The sequence below is a fragment of the Triticum dicoccoides genome, chromosome 1A (assembly GCF_002162155.2).
Source record: "Triticum dicoccoides isolate Atlit2015 ecotype Zavitan chromosome 1A, WEW_v2.0, whole genome shotgun sequence".
NCBI lineage: Eukaryota > Viridiplantae > Streptophyta > Magnoliopsida > Poales > Poaceae > Triticum > Triticum dicoccoides.
In genome coordinates, this window is record NC_041380.1 from 8,614,699 (window position 1) to 8,633,751 (window position 19,053).

The 19,053-nt window shown below is 45.1% G+C and overlaps 1 protein-coding gene and 1 pseudogene across 1 annotated transcript; one reads left to right on the forward strand and one right to left on the reverse strand.

Moving 5' to 3' along the window:
* Positions 1 to 830: 830 nt before the first annotated feature.
* On the reverse strand, positions 831 to 1,827 carry LOC119270388 (horcolin-like). The gene is made up of 3 exons (XM_037552701.1): positions 1,740 to 1,827; positions 1,467 to 1,664; positions 831 to 1,336 (listed from the first exon to the last, which is right to left on the reverse strand). Exons 1-3 carry the CDS (start codon positions 1,740 to 1,742, stop codon positions 1,094 to 1,096), a joined length of 444 nt encoding a protein of 147 aa, XP_037408598.1. The 5' UTR covers positions 1,743 to 1,827; the 3' UTR covers positions 831 to 1,093.
* Positions 1,828 to 12,638: 10,811 nt separating this feature from the next.
* LOC119349624 lies at positions 12,639 to 14,138 on the forward strand (annotated as a pseudogene).
* Positions 14,139 to 19,053: the final 4,915 nt, after the last annotated feature.

Sequence of the window (19,053 nt, forward strand, 5' to 3'; positions counted from 1 at the left end):
TCCCCATTGAACCGAAATAAGCACCAGGAATTCAGGACAAAAGTTGGCTCCGCTTGCTAGCGATGGAGTTGCCAGATTTTGTGGCTGTGGGTGACTACTGAACACGTCCTTAGCCCCTCAAAGCTGATTTTTTACTCCGTTAACCTATTAGAGGATACTATTAGGAGTTACGTTGAAGGCTATGTGTATGTGTATCGTATGTCATAGGAGCTTGGCAAGTAGGCATCTGTATCGTATAATATATGCTCTATTAAACTGCTTTACATAACTTCCCGCAAAAAAAAACTGCTTTACATAACACATCCCAATGTGCATGGGTGAAAGTACTCTTGTGGTTGTGAACTTAGTTCTTCGGAAAGTAATTTACAACAAGGTAACATATCGCAAGTCTGTCTGAATCTCTGCTTAGCATTTTTACTCTTCGGTGCCAAGAAAGTTTAGTTAGCGTTCACATACAGAATCTCTGCAGTCTACATAGATGCCATGATTAACTCATACCACCGTCCACGTGCTCAAGATTGCTTTGTTTCCGACCTACTCCCTCCGTTCTAAAATAGATGACCCAATTTTGTACTAACTTTGTACTAAAGTTAGTATAAAGTTGAGTCATATATTTTAGAACGGAGGGGGTAGATGGCAAAGAGTATAAATTTTGTTATGATGCGCAGCAGCGTGTGAAAGGATAAAAGAATGGAGAAGCAAGACAGAACAAGGACGAAACTGACTTGCAATTTCATGGTGTGTCAATAACTCAATGGGATTATGGATGGCCACACCAAATTTCAACACAACAAGTGGCAAGTGCTTGATGATGCGATTTCAGCAAGGGCTTGTCTCAAGGGGTAACTTTACATTTATTTATACACCATGGTAACTAATATAACACTGGATACAAGGCACACTGCAAGGTTTTCACTCAAACGATATACACCTATGTACATGCATTCCCTTGGGCAGAGAGGGGTTCATGGCGCGACAGGCATATAGCTACTACTCCTACCAGCTAACAAAGGGCTCCCTGCTTTTATTGCAACCACACACTAAAACAGTACCAGTATAGTAGTAGTACTAGCACGGAGACATGATGAAGCGATCATGCAGCAAATCCCGCATAGATGCCAAAGGAGTCAATGTAAGTCGTCCCCGCAGCTCCAAAGAAGCCGATGATCCGGGCGGAAACTAGCGGGACGTTGAAAGAACCCCCAGAGCCGGCAGTGCCGCCACGGATAGTCCGACCCTTGTTGGTAACCAATTCAAGAGATGTTACATATGATTCAGGGGGTGAACCGTACGCTCCTGAAATTTCCTCCACATATTCTAATTCTTGAAGGAGCAACTGCATGCACAAAAATTTGATAGCTCTCATAATTAGGACTTTGTACGTTGTAGAAGAGTGCTTGTGTATATATATGACAACATGACGTGTCAGCAAAAAAATTCTACGGTTTATTAGCTGATTCACACACCTCCTCAAATTTCTCCGCCTCGGAGCCTCCCCATTCCTCCTCATGCAGATTCCCACTGGTATCCACGTAAGTAAACCTGACACCGTTGATTGCATCCCCACTACGAACTGCCACACCAACTAGTGCGAAAGGAGTGTATTCGATGTCGCGAGGTTCGCCTCCATCGCCGCCCCATGGCCCGATCTTCACAGGCTTGCTCTGTGATGCATGACCACAAATGAAATTATTAGAGTAAGTAAATGTCATGATGACAATCTTGAGAAGAGTGCATACCATCTTGAACCTAGCTAGCAAAGTTCAACACAAATGAAGCACAAGATGTACTAGTTGCTTGCTATGTGGCATATGAGGGAGAGCTCTCTGGCCTCCTTCAATATGCGAGTGCCCCTATATATATAGTCAAGCTCCTTAATGAACGAATTAGTTAGCAAGCACAACATTTCACGTACTACTGTATTACATAGGCATGGACATGACATACTAGCTAGGTTCCCTGTATATCGAAAATGACAAGGCAAATCCAGGGACATTCTGCTTATCTCCTTAAAAAATATCTTAGCTAGGGCGCAAAATCCCGCAATTCATTACCAGGAAATAAAATATGTCATGCATAGTTACATATTACAGGGAGGGCGCATGCGAGACGCAGCCACACATAGCATACAAAGGATGGAAGCCAAGCTAAAACTACACACATAGATTCAAGAACTTGAAAGAAGAGGGGGGTTAGCGAGAAGCCAATCAACCCTCCCCCAGAAGCCAACACCATGAGGGATTGAGCGTCGCGGCCTAGATGGGCAAGCCAGGGACAGCGGCCAAAGAACAGGACCTCAAAAACCTCAAGCCCAAGCCAAACGAAGAGCTCCGCTAACAACCTCGCACCACCGAAAGCAAGAACTACTTGGATGGAGGAATCAGTAGCTAGGGATAACACTCATCTAAGCCAGTTTCTCCTACAAAACTGCCTAGAATACTTTTCGATCGAGGCGGTTTAGTTTTTGAAACATTCTCAATTACTTCTTAGAGTTTTGTGCGACAAAATATAGGCCTTACAATTTTGCATATTTCAACTGATAGATACATCCACCAAGTTTCACAATATAATTCTTGAGATGGATGCAACAAGGGTGGGGAGTCATTCAGTGCACGATTTGTCCCATCAGGCGTGAAAGAAGTACACACGTAGTTAGTGTGACTTTCCATATGGAACTGTCAATGTCATTCATTCATTCATACTGGATGGTGACGCGAGAGATCTCTATGATGCGTGTTGGTCTGTGGCCTTGTAGTTAGTTGCATGATAGTAACTCATCAATCAACTTATTAGCCTAGTCTGCTATCCACTCAAATCCAAGGACTGAAAAAATATAGAGCAGCTCCCGTTTTCTTGCCTTCCCCTCCCTATTGGTGAAAGAGCTTAGAAAGCCGAAATCTGCGTCTGAGCCCAGGTTCAGTTGCACCCTATGAATGGTACATTAAAAAAAGTAAGAAAAACAAAAAAATGATTTTTTTTGCATGCAAGATGCTCAGGTGTGCAAGGTGCATGAAAACTTTCATGGTGTTTGGAGATTTTAGGAGCTTGTGAAAAAAAATCTGTTATACAGGGACACTTTTTCAAAGTTCCTTTCAGAAGCCAAATTTTGTTGTTTTCACCACGAGCTCCCCACATGTCCAAATACCATGAAATTTCGCACGTACCTTGAGCACCCAAGCATCTTGAATGTCGACACCATGGTAGTACATGGATGCTGACAATACAATGCGAGTGTACTAATACTTTGGTAGTACATGGATGCTGACAATACAAGTGCATTAATACTTTGGTAGGCACAAGATGTCAACAACACAAGTGCACTAATGCTTTGGTAATGTTGAAATTATGGGAAGCATCTCAACCTCCTAGAGGAGGTCCGCGTGGTGTTCACAGATTGATCAGGTCTTATCCCGTGAGGCACACACACACACACACACACACACACACACACACACACACACAGAGAGAGAGAGAGAGAGAGAGAGAGAGAGAGAGAGAGAGAGAGAGAGAGAGAGATGCCCGGGGGTAGGGGAAATTAGATGTGAACTTGAAATCCAGGCTAACAACCTACCCTAACTAATTCTATGTGCCATATGACTAGTTTAACACCCTCCCGTAATGAGAACTTTACAAAGTTAAGATTACGCTTGAATTCTTCAAAGGTCTTGTGGGCAACGCTTTTGTAAAGCCATCTGCAACTTGATCTTTTGAATGCACAAACCGAATATCTAACTCCTTGCGAGCAACTCTTTCTCTTACAAAATGGAAATCAATTTTAGTGTTGGCCCTTGCATGAAAGACTGGATTAAGGGGTAAATATGTGGCACCAAGATTGTCACACCAAAGACATCGAGCTTGTTCATGTCGTATTCCAAGTTCTTTCAGCATGGGTGAACCCAAATACTTTTTGTTGTTGCATTTGCCGATGCTTTGTATTCTACTTCTATACATGACCTTGAAATTAAGGCTTGTTTCTTTGCACATCATGAGATTAAATTAGGACCAAAAAAGTATTTCAAAACCACCTGTTAACCGTCTATCATCCAAGCATCCTGCCCAAACAGAATCGGAAAAAGCACTAACAAGGAGGGATGATGCACATTGAGACTATGTACATGTCATTATCACAATCTTGAGAGGAATGCATATACCATCTTGAGCCTAACTAGCAAATCTCAACACAATTGAAGCACAAGATGTACTAGTATGCTTGGTATATGGAATATGAGAGAGAGCTTGCGGGCCTCCTTCAATAGCCGAGCACCCCTATACTGTATTACTTAGGCATGGACATGACATACTAGCTAGATTCCCTGTATATACATTCTAGGGCACAAAAGCTAACAATTTATTAATGGGAAATAAATTTTGTCATGAATATTTACAGGTTACAGACAGGGTGCATGCAAGACACGGCCACGCAGAGATTACAAAGGATGGAAGCCAAGCAAAAACACCACAAATATAAATTAAACAAAGAACATGAGAGGAGAGGGGGATTATCAAGAAGCCAATCAACCCTCCCCAGAAGTCGACACCACGAGGGATTGAGTGCAAGGTTCTTCACGTACAATTTGTAGAATCTCCTTAACAAAATATAATGTCTTTGATGTTGACTGTCTAATACAACAACTAGAAGTGATCCAAAGTAGGGCAAATTTATTGAAAGGTTACTAGACTTATTCTGAGGGCGTCGGCTAGGTACCCGCTCTCCTGACTTGCACATTTGGGTCACCAAACCCATATAATCTCCAGAGCCCGAGCTAGTGTGCCCATCCAGAGTCTCTGATCATGTTCCCAATTTAGCAGCAAGCCACCGGACACATATAGTCCATTTTTAGTTCCTCTCTGTATGTGATCTTGTTCCAGCCCCACCCCAAAGAAGCTAATCAACCGGCGCTACAAATCTCTCGTACAACAGCGACGACTACGGACACTCGATCCCACCAGTAGCAACCATGGGAGATACCAACGTTGGTGGTGAAACTCTGTTTCCTACTACATCAACCATGGCAATCCTTCCTCTGCTACCTGCAGTGTCCTAGTAGGAATGGAAGCAAATGAGAGAGGGCGTCTGTAGCAGATGGTGACCTGACATGTAGCATTTTGTTCTAAGCAATCTCTGTAAAAAAATGAAGCCTCTCTCGACTTGTTGCAGCTGGCCAATTTCTGCCATGTGCTAGCTGCTACGAAACCAAAGTTCTAGGAGTATATAACTGAATGAACAACTACAGCATACATCATACGAGTTTCAGAGTTTATCAGGCCTGAACATTGAAAAGGAAGTAAAGGAGACAGCATGGTTACGCGCATAACTACACTGACTCATGGTGTCTATCTGATATAGCATGCTGGTGGTGATTTAACTTTGACATAAATGTGGAAATTAAGAGAATGATGAGACTGGACTTTCTACTCCCGGGTGCACCTACACCCGCATGAACAGTACACTTGAAAAAGGTACTCCCTCCGTTCCAAAATAGATAACTCAACTTTGTACTAACTTCAGTGCAAAATTAGTATAAAGTTGAGTCATCTATTTTGAAACGGAGGGAGTACAAAACAAAATCGAAAAAATCTGAAATTTTGGGACAACAAATTAGATCAAAAGTTTTAGTTGCTTGCAAAATTTTGTGACCAAATAACATTCGAGGAGCCCTCGGCAAAAAAAAAAACAAATCTGTGTTCAAAGTTTTGTTCACTTTTGAGGAGTGATTTTTTTTTGCTGAGGGCTCCTCAAATGTTATTTGGTCACGAAATTTTGCAGAAAGCTAAATCTATTGATCTAGTTTGATGTCAAAAAAATTCTGATTTTTTCTTTCATGTTTTTTTTTTCATGTGTACTGTTCATGTAGGTCCACCTGCACCCAGGAGCAGCCGCACCTTTCTTGAGAATGATCACCTATTTGACACACGTGAGCAAGTTTAGTGACCAGCATGTAATTTACTCTAATAGAGGAGAATAAATTAATAAAGTTCACGCAGAAAGTAGCAAACCAAGGCTTGTGCTGTTCTCAGTTCTGCCTTGTGAACTTGTGGCACCGTCATCAGGAGAGCATGGTCGCTTCTTTTTCCCACAAGATGACGATGAATACAGTGGCCATGGTTCTGCCATCTCGCTTTGCTGATTGTCATTTCAATTTAAGTAGATGGCACTTGACAAATAGGACAGAGGTTTGTCCAATCAGGAATTCCCCAAGAAGTCTGAAAAAATGTGGACATAAAAGTACGGAAATGGGTTAGAAAATTCAGAATACTAAGAAAAACTGAGATACAAAAGATAACACACTGAATCATTCCAACTTCACTAGAATAACTTGAAAGTTTACCAGAAAAATTGAAGCAGAAAAAAAAAACAGTGCAAGGTGTGGGCAAAGTTCACTAGAAACACCCAGGTATAAGCTTCCCTGCAGTTTAATAATCTCTTCTAATTGTCAAGGCAGGCACCTCTTAATAAGTGGGAAACAAGCATATAGCCTCCGTATACACTGCAATCTAGGATTTGTCCTTAAACCAACTGAGTACGGAAGCAATTTTCTCGCCAACTATAACATTTTAATACATCAAACATGTACAGATCTGAGTCTTGTCCTTAACACTAACCCATCAATCAGGTGGGTTCCATGAGACAAGGCATTTCTCAGATCAAAGCATTTAATTGGATTTTTGCAAGGTTTGTCTATACTAATTAATTCCCCTCTTCCCCCCAACAGCCTGAATCCACGTTCAAAACCCAAACCAGCTAGTAATCAGATACTCCCTCCGTAAATTAATATAAGATCGTTTAGAATACTAAAACAGTGATCTAAACACTCTTATATTAGTTTATAGAGGGAGTACTTGGTATGCATCGTTATATGCATTCTTCTCCACCAATCCAGCTAGCAATCAAATCAAACTCCATGCAAAGAAATTCCTCTCTGCAGCTATGTATATCCAAACAAGTTCTACTCCCTCCGTAAACTAATATAAGAGCGTTTAGATAACTAAAATAGTGATCTAAACGCTCTTATATTAGTTTACGTAGGGAGTACTATTTACTGCAGGAACAAGCACTAACTGACGGGCAGAGATTGGTTGAGTAACCTGCTGGTTGCAACCGCAGGAGCTCTGCTCTGCCGCGCGGGCGGCCCCCCGCGATGGATGGCGGACTAGTTTTCCGCCGTACAGGGCTATCGCAGACGGCCGGAGATGCGACGGTGGCCTCTTCGAGACGCGCGCCGACCTCCGTATCTGCTCGAGCTCTCCTGCCGCGCGTGGCCGTCAGCGCACAACACCTACACTGCGGCGGCGGCGAGGTCTGGGGTGAGGATCTGTCGCGTGGGGAACGGCAGGGAGCCCAATCGGGATTTTTCTTTTCCCGAGTGATTTGATAAAGAAAAAGTTTTTTTTATCAAAAAATGACAAACATCACGTGGGATTCCTTTTCTCTGCACTCTGAAATTCATAGCACTGGATTCCCCAAAAACAATAAGGACGCGTCTAGTGGGCGGCCGGCCGCCTTGGGATCGCTAGCCAGCGGCCACCCGAAAAAGGAAACCACCTGGTCCCCCCTTGAGCGAAAGAGGAAACAGTCCCCTGCTCGCCCACGTGGTCCACCTGGTCCCGCCCGCCCGAACGAAAAAGGGAACCGCCCGCCGCCCGCCCAAATGGTCCACCTGGTCCCCGCCCATCGGAGCGAAAAAGGGAACTGCCCCGCCCGCCAGCTAGCCGCGGGATCACGTGCACCCTCCTCGCCAAACCATGCCCCGCCCACCAACTGCGCCCTGGCTATCTTCTTCTTCCTCACGAAAGAAGGATCTGCCCAGGTTGCAGAATCCTTCATCGCTAGGAAAGAAGGACAACATGGCGGCTCCCAGGAACAAATAAGAGAAGAGAAGAGGCTTAGAGATCACAAAAAAGACAATAAAAAAAGTAGATCAAAGACCAGGCAGGATCTTCTTCTTCCTCACGAAAGAAGGATCTGCCCAGTTTGCAGGACCTTCATCGCCAGAACAAAAGAACAAGAGAAGAGAAGAGGGCTTAGAAATCAGAGAGAAGACCAGAAAAAGCCAGATCAGAAGAGAGGAGGGACGAAAAAGAAAACCTACCTTTAGGATCCAGAGGTGAGAAGACTTGCACATCTTCTTCGAGATTCTCTTTTGTATATCTTGCTCCTTCTAGTGATTTCCTTGCACACATCTTTGACTTGTATATTTGGTTGTCAAAAATCAAATGAATCGTGCATAGTATGTTTGAGGAAAAACTGTGCAACCAGTAGGTTGCTTTCGTGCAACTAAGCCAAATAAGATAGCCAACTGAACGAGTGCTGTGTGCCAACTCAACAGATTATGCAACTCTAAACCTTTTCTTGTGCAACTAACCTAGTTGTAGCATCCAACTATGAGGAGGCACTGTGCAACTGGAAATATAAAAGTGTCAGAACTGTGCAACTTTGGCAAGAACTCATGTATTTGGTTGTCAAAAATCAAATGAATCTTGCATAGTGTGTTTGCGGAAAAACTGTTCAACCAGTAGATTGCTTTCGTGCAACTAAGCCAAATAAGGTAGTCAACTGAATGAGTGTTGTGTGCCAACTCAATAGATTATACAACACTAAACCTATTTTGTGCAACTAACCCCGTTCTAGCATCCAACTATAAGCAGAAACTGTGAAACTGGAAATATAAAATGGGTCAAAACTGTGCAACCTTGGCAGGAACTTGAAAAATCTGGAAGAAGACAAACAATATACGATGACGAGCGATATACGATATGTTCTAATAAAAAACAATCTGCAAATATAGTTCTTAGAAAATAGGTTCACACACTGCCATCACAAATTTGAAACACACTGCCATCAAACCGTTGATCTAAATGTGCAAATCTAACTAAAATAGCTATAGACAATTATAGTTGAAATCTGATTTTGCTTCTATCTTTGAAGTTGCTGTAGCAGACCTTGCTTGACATGTTCACTTGCATTGATCTGCAGAAAATCATGCCCTTCTTTTCATGTAGCTACTGTCTGAATCATAGACCTGCACATTGTAGATAGAAAAAATGTTCAATAAATTGTAGGTACTGTATAAATTGTAGGATGCCAACACAGTATTATGTTCTCTGTGCAACTAGAAATGCTAAGGATGTCAACTAAATACATACTCTTGTGTAACTAGAAAAAGTCTTGAGTATGTCAACTAGTTAGAAAAGTATTGTGCAACTAGAAATGCTAAGGATGCCAACTAAATACATATTCTTGTGCAACTAGAAAAAGTCTTGAGTATGTCAACTAGTTAGAAAAGTATTGTGTAATTAGAATTGCCGAGGATGCCAACTAATTGGATACTACTGTGCAAGTATAAAGTCTGAGGGTGCCAAAGATACTCTTTGGCAACCCTCAATTTTTTTGGAGATGGGACTAAATTATATACTGTTGTGCAACTAGAAAAACTGAGGATGTCAACTAGTTGTATATTGTTCCTTGAAACTAGAAATGCTGAGGATGCCAACTAAATGGATACTCTTGTGCAACAAAAAATCTTGAGGATACCAAGTCAGAAAAATAGTTATTCAACACTTGCATGACGAGAGAAAAAAAATCATCACACCGTCACCAAACCAAAAACCGAGTTTATAAAAATGACGTTGATGCTGTTGAAAATACTAGCTGCATTGAGTTCTGCAGAAAAAGTACTAATCTCAACTGTATGATGGCCCAGACTAGAAAGATGGACTAGGTGTACTGTTTGTGCAAAAAGAAGCACATATTTGTGTAACTAAAATATTGGTCCAAAACCAACTTTCCTGCGGCATGTGTGCGAAAGAAAAATCCCAGACTAGAAAGATGGACTGGGTGTACTGTTTCTGCAAAAAGAAGAACATATTTATGCAACTAAGCATGGGTCCAAGCCAACCTTTTTATGCAAATGTGTGCAACAAAACAGCCCAGACTGGAGTCCATTTGTTCTAGTCTTTTGGTTGTTGGTTGCACACATTGCAGGAAAAGATGGTTTTGGATCCATGTTTAGTTGGCACAAATATGGGCTTCTATTTGCAGACACTACATTCAGTCTATCTTTTCCTGCAAAAAATGTGTTCAACCAACACACGGACTATATGAGATAGAAAACCTAAAGTCTAAAAAGTGGCCGGCCACTAACTGACCGAAACGGGCGGCCGGCCCGTGGCCGTTCGATCGCGCGAGCGATCGCTCCCAGATCCGCCAGGTGACGAGCCGACCACTACCAACCACCACTTCACTTCTCTCCCATAGAAAAAGACTGGATTTGTTGTTTGTGCAAATATAAACATATAATTGTGCAGCTAAACTTGTATCCAAAGCCAACTTCTGCTGCAAATTTGTGCAGCAAAGAAGATGAAATTCTATTTCCTGTATTAAAAGTATTAAAAACGAGACTAGAAAAAGCACAAGAACAGTATTAAAAACGAGCATACAAGTAGTCTTGTCTCACACAAATTGCAATAGGGGGAATATGTTCTATAGGATGTATTATATACTAAAAATGAAACAGAAAAGAAGATGAAATTCTATTTCCTGTCATCAGAAAACGGTGTCAAAAGTGATCACATTCCGACGTGATCACCTAAGGTTTTGCAAACAAAAGGTGCCGAAGGTGATTAGTTAACACTGCATACAAAATATTTGTTCTTCTTCAGAAAAAACTGGATAAAAAAGGTTGATGATGCCAACTTGATATTATGTTAGTTATGCAACTACAAAATGCAGAGGATGCCAACTAAAAGTAGTTACTCTTGTGCAACTAGAAAGGCTGAGGATGTCAACTAGTTAGGTGTTATTGTGTAACTAGAAAATGCTCAAGATGCCAACTAATTAAATACTCCTGTGCAACTAGAAAGGCTGAGGGTGCCAAGTCATTTGATACTCTTGAGCAACCCTCAAAAATTTGAAGATGGGACTAAAAAATAGCTACTCTTGTGGCTGAGGATGTCAATTAATTAGATACAGTTTGTGCAAGTAGAAATGATGAGTATGCCAACTAATTGAATACTCCTGTGCAACTATAAATCTTCAAATAAGCAGGCCTATTAATCTCCTTCCCAACTGTAGATCAAATAAGCAGGCCTACTGCATCAAAGCTACTCCAAATCAGTGCAAATCCACACTAGTGTAATTCAAGTTTACTGCAAATCTGCACACTGGAGTAATTCAGATTTACTGCAACTACTCTAAATCACTGCAAATCAGTGATATTGCTACTGCTACCTCCAAATCAGTGCAAGGGGCTGAACTGAATGTACTCCATGCTTTAATCCATGAAAGAAAGGGGTTGAATTGAACCAGAGGAGGAAGAGTACCTTTGGCGGCGTCGCCGTCGCCATGGATATGACCGCCGACTCCGCGGCTCAGGCGCCGCTCCACATCAAGCGTCGTTGCGTCGCCGAGGTAGCTTCAATACTTGAGATGCGGCTCCAGATCCTCCCGCTCGGGCTCCACCTCCTCCCGCCGTCGTCTTCACGCCCGCGCCGGCGCTGCTCGGGCTCCGCTTCAGCGACTCCTCACGCCTATCCACAAGCAGATCGAGGACCAGCGCATGTGGATCCAGCTCCTCCTCGCCCAGCAGCGCATCGCCGCGAATAAAAATGGCAGCTTTGTGTGAACCAGGGTGGTGGGGAGCAGTGAGCGGCGGTGCGGAGCAAGATGCCGGCGAGAGGGAGAGAGAGGGCGCATCAACGGGGAGAGAGCGGCGTCGCGCGCGTGAGAGAGAGGCGACTGGTGGCCGGCGTCGCGCAAGAGAGAGAGAGAGGCGAGCGGGGGCGTCGTGCAAGAGAGAGAGAGAGATCGGGGGCGAGTGGGGAGCGAGTGGTCGGTGGCGTCGGGCGAGGAAGAGGGGAACGTGTCGGCGGAGGGGTAGAATGGGAAACTCGGGGAAAATCGTAGCCTACGAAAGTTGGATGCGTGCGGCGATTCAGGGTGGGATCGAGCGGCCAGGAGCCGGCCGCTCGTTCCGTTTAAATGATGCGCGTACACTTTTTAGATTTTAGGAAAAAATAATACGAGAACCGGTATGTTTCTTCGTCAACGTATCATAGGAATAGGAATGGCGGTGAGTCTTCATGTAAGTGTTTTGCAGGCCACGTCTTTGTGCTCCTCGTCGGCAGCACAGGTGCCGAAAGTTATGATCATGACCTCATTAAAAACATTCAGCTGCGCATCAAGGGCTCTGTTTTTTACTGGGCAACGTCGAGGGAGAGAAGCAAGCTGGTTTTCTCAAAAGAAAAAAAACATCAAAGGACAGAAAGAAAAGGGGAAAACGCATGGATTCGGCAGTGGCTCTTTTTCATCTCTCGCACGCAGCCTCCTCTCTCCTTTTGCCTTCCCACTTCCCAAGCTAGGGTTGCAGCCGCCGCCGCCGCCGCCCCATCGCTCCTCCGACACTGGCCACCGATGGAAGGCCGGCTTCTCCCACGGATCTTCTCCTCTTCTTTGTAGCAAGGCGTGGCCCTGCTCTTCCCCATGGCGCTGATGACAAGGCGGGCGGTGCCCTGAGCTCTCATCCCGAGGAAGCCGCAGGAGGACGAGGTCAAGCCGTATCAGGTCGACGCGCCCCCCTGCCACACCTCCCCGGAGCCCGCATCCGATCGCCGCTGCTGGCTGAGGTGGTCAGGTCGAGAGCATGCCCGCCGGCGACGGTACTTCGTTTATTCTGTTTTAGAACAATAAACGTCATAATTACTGAAATCTTGTAGTGGTACCGTCACAGGTTATATAATGTGTTTCTGCATTTAGGTTCTCTAGGAAAAATTTGAAATGTTTCTTTCATCTTTGTTAGCTTGATGCTGCTGATTGACAGTCTCATTATTTGTGCCTTTCAGATGCAGAGTTCAGGAATACTGGATTGGAGAGATCGATCAGAGCCACTGAAGAAAGATCTGGAATGGTTCACGGAACAGGGCCACACCATTCCAGAACCAGAGTTGTCTGAGAAGGAGCCCCAAGCATTTATCTGCCACTTCTTTAATGTGTACTTTGCTCATACTGCCGGAGGCCGAATGATTGGCAAAAAGGTATGTCTTTGCAGAAAATAGTCTTGTACCAGAATTTTCATCTAAGTCAAACTGTGTGTGCTTGAATGGCTTGACATATTATTGTAAAGCATGTGTTGGCTCTGGTTCTTACATTTCATTCTTCTGGTTTGGCTGATTGAAATTCCAACAGGAGGTAGATGCGTGGTATTACTGTGCGTACTTCGTTGAGGAGTATATATCACATTACATACACATCTACTTCTATATATGTAGATATAACTTTATATTCATCCTATAGCTGTCCATTTCGGTTTGGACCTTGAATCCTGGTTTTGTACTTTCCAAATCATGGCATCATGTTAGCCCATAATCTGTTCATGTCGTGTGAGTGAAAGTTGTTTGTTCGTCCATGAATTGACATCCTTTAATGGAGTAATCATAACGTCTCTTCATTTCAGGTTGCTGAGAAGATTCTGAACAAGAAAGAGCAGGAGTTCTTCAAGTGGGAAGGTACCCTGTCCTAGCTGCTGCAGAATGTCTGCACCACACTAAACCAAGTTGCTTCTGTAAGTCCAAGAGCTTTGATTTTCACGCTCTTATTCTTGGCTGCTCGTTTATCCTCCCACGGATTGGTCTTAACCTGCTTACATTTGCTATTAGAGCTGGTCTCGGGAAGAGAAGGACCACTTCCTGGAGGAGACCGAGAAGTCGTTCGCCTACTCAGGAGATCTCTTACGCCAGATATTCCCCTGAGCCAAGAACGATCTCCATTATGTTTCACGATAAACATTGTAAATACTAAGCCATGTCTGTGCACCGGGGAGGAGCATGTCGCGACCGAGGGTGTCAAGGTAAGTATGGCCGCTCGCCCCCCACCCCTATCTACCTTGAGATGTGTTGATTTGGGCGACGAGAACGAGATGATGGCCACGGTGGTGGCGGCTGCCCCGGGTGGTGATGTAGAGGGGAGGAGCCAGTTGCGAATAATGTGTCGATGCCATCACAAGTATATATTACTTCTGTTGTATTTCAGATGTTTTATTATAGCTCTTTCCTTTGCTATTTCATTCTATTGAGCAGCTACAAAATAAAACTGCTGGACAAAGAATTTTCACTACTAGGAAAAGGGCTAAAGATGAAATTGACACTAATGGCGCATCAGAGAAGTGGTGCGCCACTACTATATACTAATGGCGCATCATGTGGAGATGCGCCATTAGTGTGGAAGACACTAATGGCGCACCAGGCACACGGTGCGCCAGTAGTAACAAAATGTTTTTTTTTCATTTTTCAAACATACTAATGGCGCATCCGGGCAGAGTGCGCCATTAGTAGTTAGAACTACTAATGGCACACCAGCCATAGAGTGCGCCACTACTGTATTTTTTTTTTTACTTTTTTGCAAAACTATTAATGGCGCACCGTTGCATAGTGCGTCATTACTAGTTTAAACTAGTAATGGCGCACTGTGCCACGGTGCGCCATTAGTATAAAAAATATTTTTTTTACTTTTTTGCAAAACTATTAATGGTGCATGTCTGTGTGGTGCGCCATTAGTATGTTGGGTTACTAATGGCGCATGGTTGTGTGGTGCGTCATTAGTAACCTGGAACCAGCTAGATATTTTTGGACAGCCACACCTACACACTCACTTTCCCCACTTTATTTCCCCCACCTCCTTCTCTAAACTTGTTGGCTGCCTCCTCCTCCTCACCTCATTTGCACCATAGATTCATCAAAATTAAGTGTTGAAATTATCTTTTTTTGATAGGTAAGTAAGGGGAAAGCTATCTTCATGTTGTAGATCTACTTTTTTTCTCCCTAGTCGCTCCAACAACGTGCACATGCACTTTTTGTGGCCTAGCTAGATCTATGTATGTTTGTGGTGTTGCATATCTTTGTGGTGTTGCATATCTTTGTGGTGTTGCATATATGTTTGTGTTTGCAGGTACCGGTATTTCAAAAGCGATAGTTGCCAATATTTTGCCGGAATGTTGATTCATTTCCGTTTCGGCGAGAATTTTGGCACTATGCATTCTTTTTGGTCCTATTTTTAGGGAAAGTCATGCCAAATTTTTTCTTGGTTCTAAAATATCGTTTTGCTCTACCCCGCAGGCGACCATGGTCCGCACGATGACCGAAGGCATCGTGAATAGGTTTTTGAGCTCCGCGAAGGCCGAGATGCTTCAAAAGAACGAGACGGAGATAAGATGTCCGTGTCAAAGATGCAAGCTGAAGAGCCTTATTGCGGACCCGGATTCCGGGCAGGTGCGGGACCACCTGCTCTTGCGTGGTTTCATGGATGGCTATCGGTGGCAAGGTGATGAAGATGACTATGAAGTCGTCCATGGGGGCCGGGCAAGAAATGAGGAAGGGCAGCAAGACAACCACCGCGGCTCGGGCGGGCGAGAAGACGAAGAATCTCCAGGACATGATCACGACGGTGATGCTGTATACAGTCATCATGTAGAAGATGCCGGACATGATGAGGAAGATGCCGGAGCAGACAAAGGGCATGATCATGAAGATCTAGATGCCGGAGGAGCAGACGACGATGGACCATCGATGGGCTGGGTGCAGGACCCTCATATTCAAGAGCTGCTTCTCAAGCAGACGGATAACACAAGAGCTGCCGCCCGAGAGAAAGCCAAGCTGGATCAACTGGAGATAGACGCGGTTACTCCATTGTATGAAGGATGCAGACCCGAGGATACCCGTCTGAAAGTAACGCTCATGGCTTTGGAGATGAAGGTAAAACACAAAATGACCGACGCATGCTTCGACGAGAACATGTCATTCTGGCACGAACGTCTTCCCAAGGGGAACAAGTGCCCGACCAGTTTCGAGAAGGCGAAGAAAGTCGTGTGTCCTCTGGATTTACCGCACATGAAATACCATGTGTGCATGAACAATTGCATCATTTATCGGGGCGAGCACGCGGAGTCTACCATATGTCCGGTGTGCGGTGTCACTCGATACAAGAAGAGGAAGAAAGCTCCTCGAAAAGTGGTGTGATACTTTCCGATCACTCCTCGTCTGCAGCGGTATTTCGCCGATCCTAAGGTAGCAAAGCTCCTGCGTTGGCACGCGGATAGGGAGGAGAAGAAGCGAGAAGATGACACAAATGATCCGAAGATAAATAAAAAAGACAAGATGCGAGTCACCCTAAGGATGGGAGCCAGTGGCAAGCGTTGAACTTCGAACACCCAGAATTTGGGAAGGATCCAAGAAACATCATGCTGGGCGCGAGCACCGATGGAGTCAATCCGTTTGGCAGCCAGAGAAGCACACATAGCACCTGGCCTGTGTTTGTGTGGATGTACAACCTTCCCCCTAGTTGTGCATGAAGAGGAAGTACATTCACATGAGTATGCTAATTGAAGGGCTGAAACAACCAGGGAACGACATCAATTTGTATCTGGGGCTGCTGAAAGAGGAGCTAGACATGCTGTGGAAAACGCCAGCCAAATACGTGGGACGCCGCAGAGAAAGAATATTTCCCTATGAGAGCCGCACTGCTCACGACGGTGCACGACTATCTCGGTTACGGATATCTCCCGGGGCAGGTGGTCCACAGATTTTCTGGATGCGTCAGGTGCATGGATGACACAACGTATCGCCAGCTAGATAGAGATCCCGGGTCTTCGAAAACTGTGTTCATGGGACATCGAAGGTGGCTTCGCGACGATGACCCGTGGAGGAAACACAAGGATCTGTTGGATGGTGAAACCGAACTCCGAAGACGCCCGCGTACGAGGAGCGGCGAGGAAATATACGGGCTATTGAAAAATTGGAAAGATTGCTCACTGCCGGGAAAGAAGCAAAAGGCGCCGGAGCCGGGAAAGAAGCGAAAGGCGCCAGAGCCGCTGCTGAAGGTATGGAAAACGAGGTCTGTTTTCTAGGACTTGCCGTACTGGAAGATTCACCGTGTGCCGCACAGCCTTGATGCCATGCATATCACGAAGAACGTGTGTGAGAGTCTGCTTGGTACCCTGCTCAACATGTCAGAGAGGACCAAAGATGGGCCGAAAGCAAGGGCAGACTTGAAATCAATGGGCATCAGGCAGGAGCTTCACGCTAATGATGATGATGATGATGATGAGGCGAAGCAGGACACAGAAAGTCGTCGCAAGGGCAAAAAGGCTAAGAAGACTGGAAATGACTACCCTCCCGCGTGCTTCACTCTAAGTCAGGAGGAGATCGAGCAGTTTTTCACCTGCCTCGTAGGAGTAAAACTTCCTTACGGTTACGCGGGGAAGATAAGCAGATACCTAGACCCAGCGAAGCAGAAGTTCAGCGGAATGAAGTCTCACGACTGTCACGTGATGATGACGCAGATACTTCCAGTTGCAATCCGTGGGATCATGGACGCGCACGTCCGTGAAACGCTATTTGGCCTATGCAACTTTTTCGACGTCATCTCTCGGAAGTCGGTTGGCGTGAGGCAACTCAGAAGGCTACAGGAAGAGATCGTGGTGATACTATGCGAGCTTGAGATGTACTTCCCGCCCGTATTCTTCGACGTTATGGTGCATCTGCTGGTCCATATCATGGAGGATATCATCCAACTCGGGCCGACGTTCCTGCACAGCATGATGCCGTTCGAAAGGATGAATGGTGTCATCAAAGGATACATTCGCAACATGTCACGTCCAGAGGGAAGTATAGCCAGGAGCTTTCTGACCGAAGAGTGCATCTCCTACTGCACGAATTATCTAGGCATCGAGAACCCCGTTGGTCTGCCCGTCAACAGGCACCTCGGCAGGCTCGCTGGATGGGGTCACCGTGAGGGTCACCGCGAAATGCATGTCGACTTCGAGGGTCGACTCGCCAACTTTGAAAGAGCAAACCTAGTCGCGCTACAACACATAGACGTGGTCGATCCTTGGGTGGTAGAGCACAAAACCTTTATTGAGAAGACGTACAATGACCGAGGCCAACAGAGGACGGACGGAGATATAATCAAAGAGCACAACTCATGTTTCACGCGTTGGTTCAAGCAGAAGCTTTTGTTGTACCCTTTACATGAGGATTCTTCCGCGGAAGAACAACTCATATTCGCCTTATCACAGGGCGCCGAGCACAACCTGATGACCTATGAGGCGTATGATATCAACGGCTACACATTCTACACCGAGGACAAGGACATGAAGTGCGATGGTTATCAGAACTCCGGGGTAACGATGGAATCCTACACCGGTAACGACAAGGACAGATACTACGGAAGGATCGAGGAGATCTGGGAGCTGAACTACGATGGAGAGAAGGTCTCGATGTTCCGTGTCAGATGGGCCAAGAGCGTCCTAAAAGAAGACCGGTATTTCACCACCATGGTTATACCCGAAGCCAAATCCAAGACCGCGGGCGCAAACGTCACCGCGAAAAATGAGCCATGGGTACTGGCTTCGCAAGTGGACCAATGCTTCTTCGTTACCGACCCGTCAAAGCCCAGTCGTGTTGTCGTGAGGAGAGGCAAAAGGAAGATCATCGGAATGGATGGAGTAGCCAATGAGCAAGACTTCAACAAGTACGGCGACCCGAAGATCGAACATGACGACGACGATGAAGTAGTAGCAGCATACACCACAAGAAGAAGCAGGACCACCCTATCTAAAGGACGTCCGTTCCACAGAAGAACTCCATTTGCGAAAAAGAAGGGCAAGAAGATTATGAACAGATAGCTAGCTAAGATCGAGTGTATTTAAATCGTAGTCTTCATTTCTCGGTTGTATTTCATGGGCACTTTTTGATATCATGAATATTTTTAAATTTCATGGGCACTTTTTGAATTCATGAATATTTTTTCAAATTTGATGATATTTTTTCATATTCAATATGATAAAATATTGAATATTCATGAGGACACTCGATCTCGATCCCCCTCCATCTCGATCTCGATTCCCCCTCCATCTTGATCTCGATGCCCCTTTATCTCGATCGCTATCCCTCTCCATCTCGATCTCGATCCCACCCGCACCCTCCCCCGCTAGCTCCACCGCCGCCGACGACCCACCGCACCCTCCCCCGCTCCACCGCCGTCGATGAGCACCCCCCGCACCCTCC

Coding starts and splice junctions, on each gene's coding strand:
- LOC119270388 (XM_037552701.1), bottom strand. Junction 1,337..1,466: donor AGGCGGAGAAATTTGAGGAG/GTGTGTGAATCA, acceptor TTGTGCATGCAG/TTGCTCCTTCAAGAATTAGA.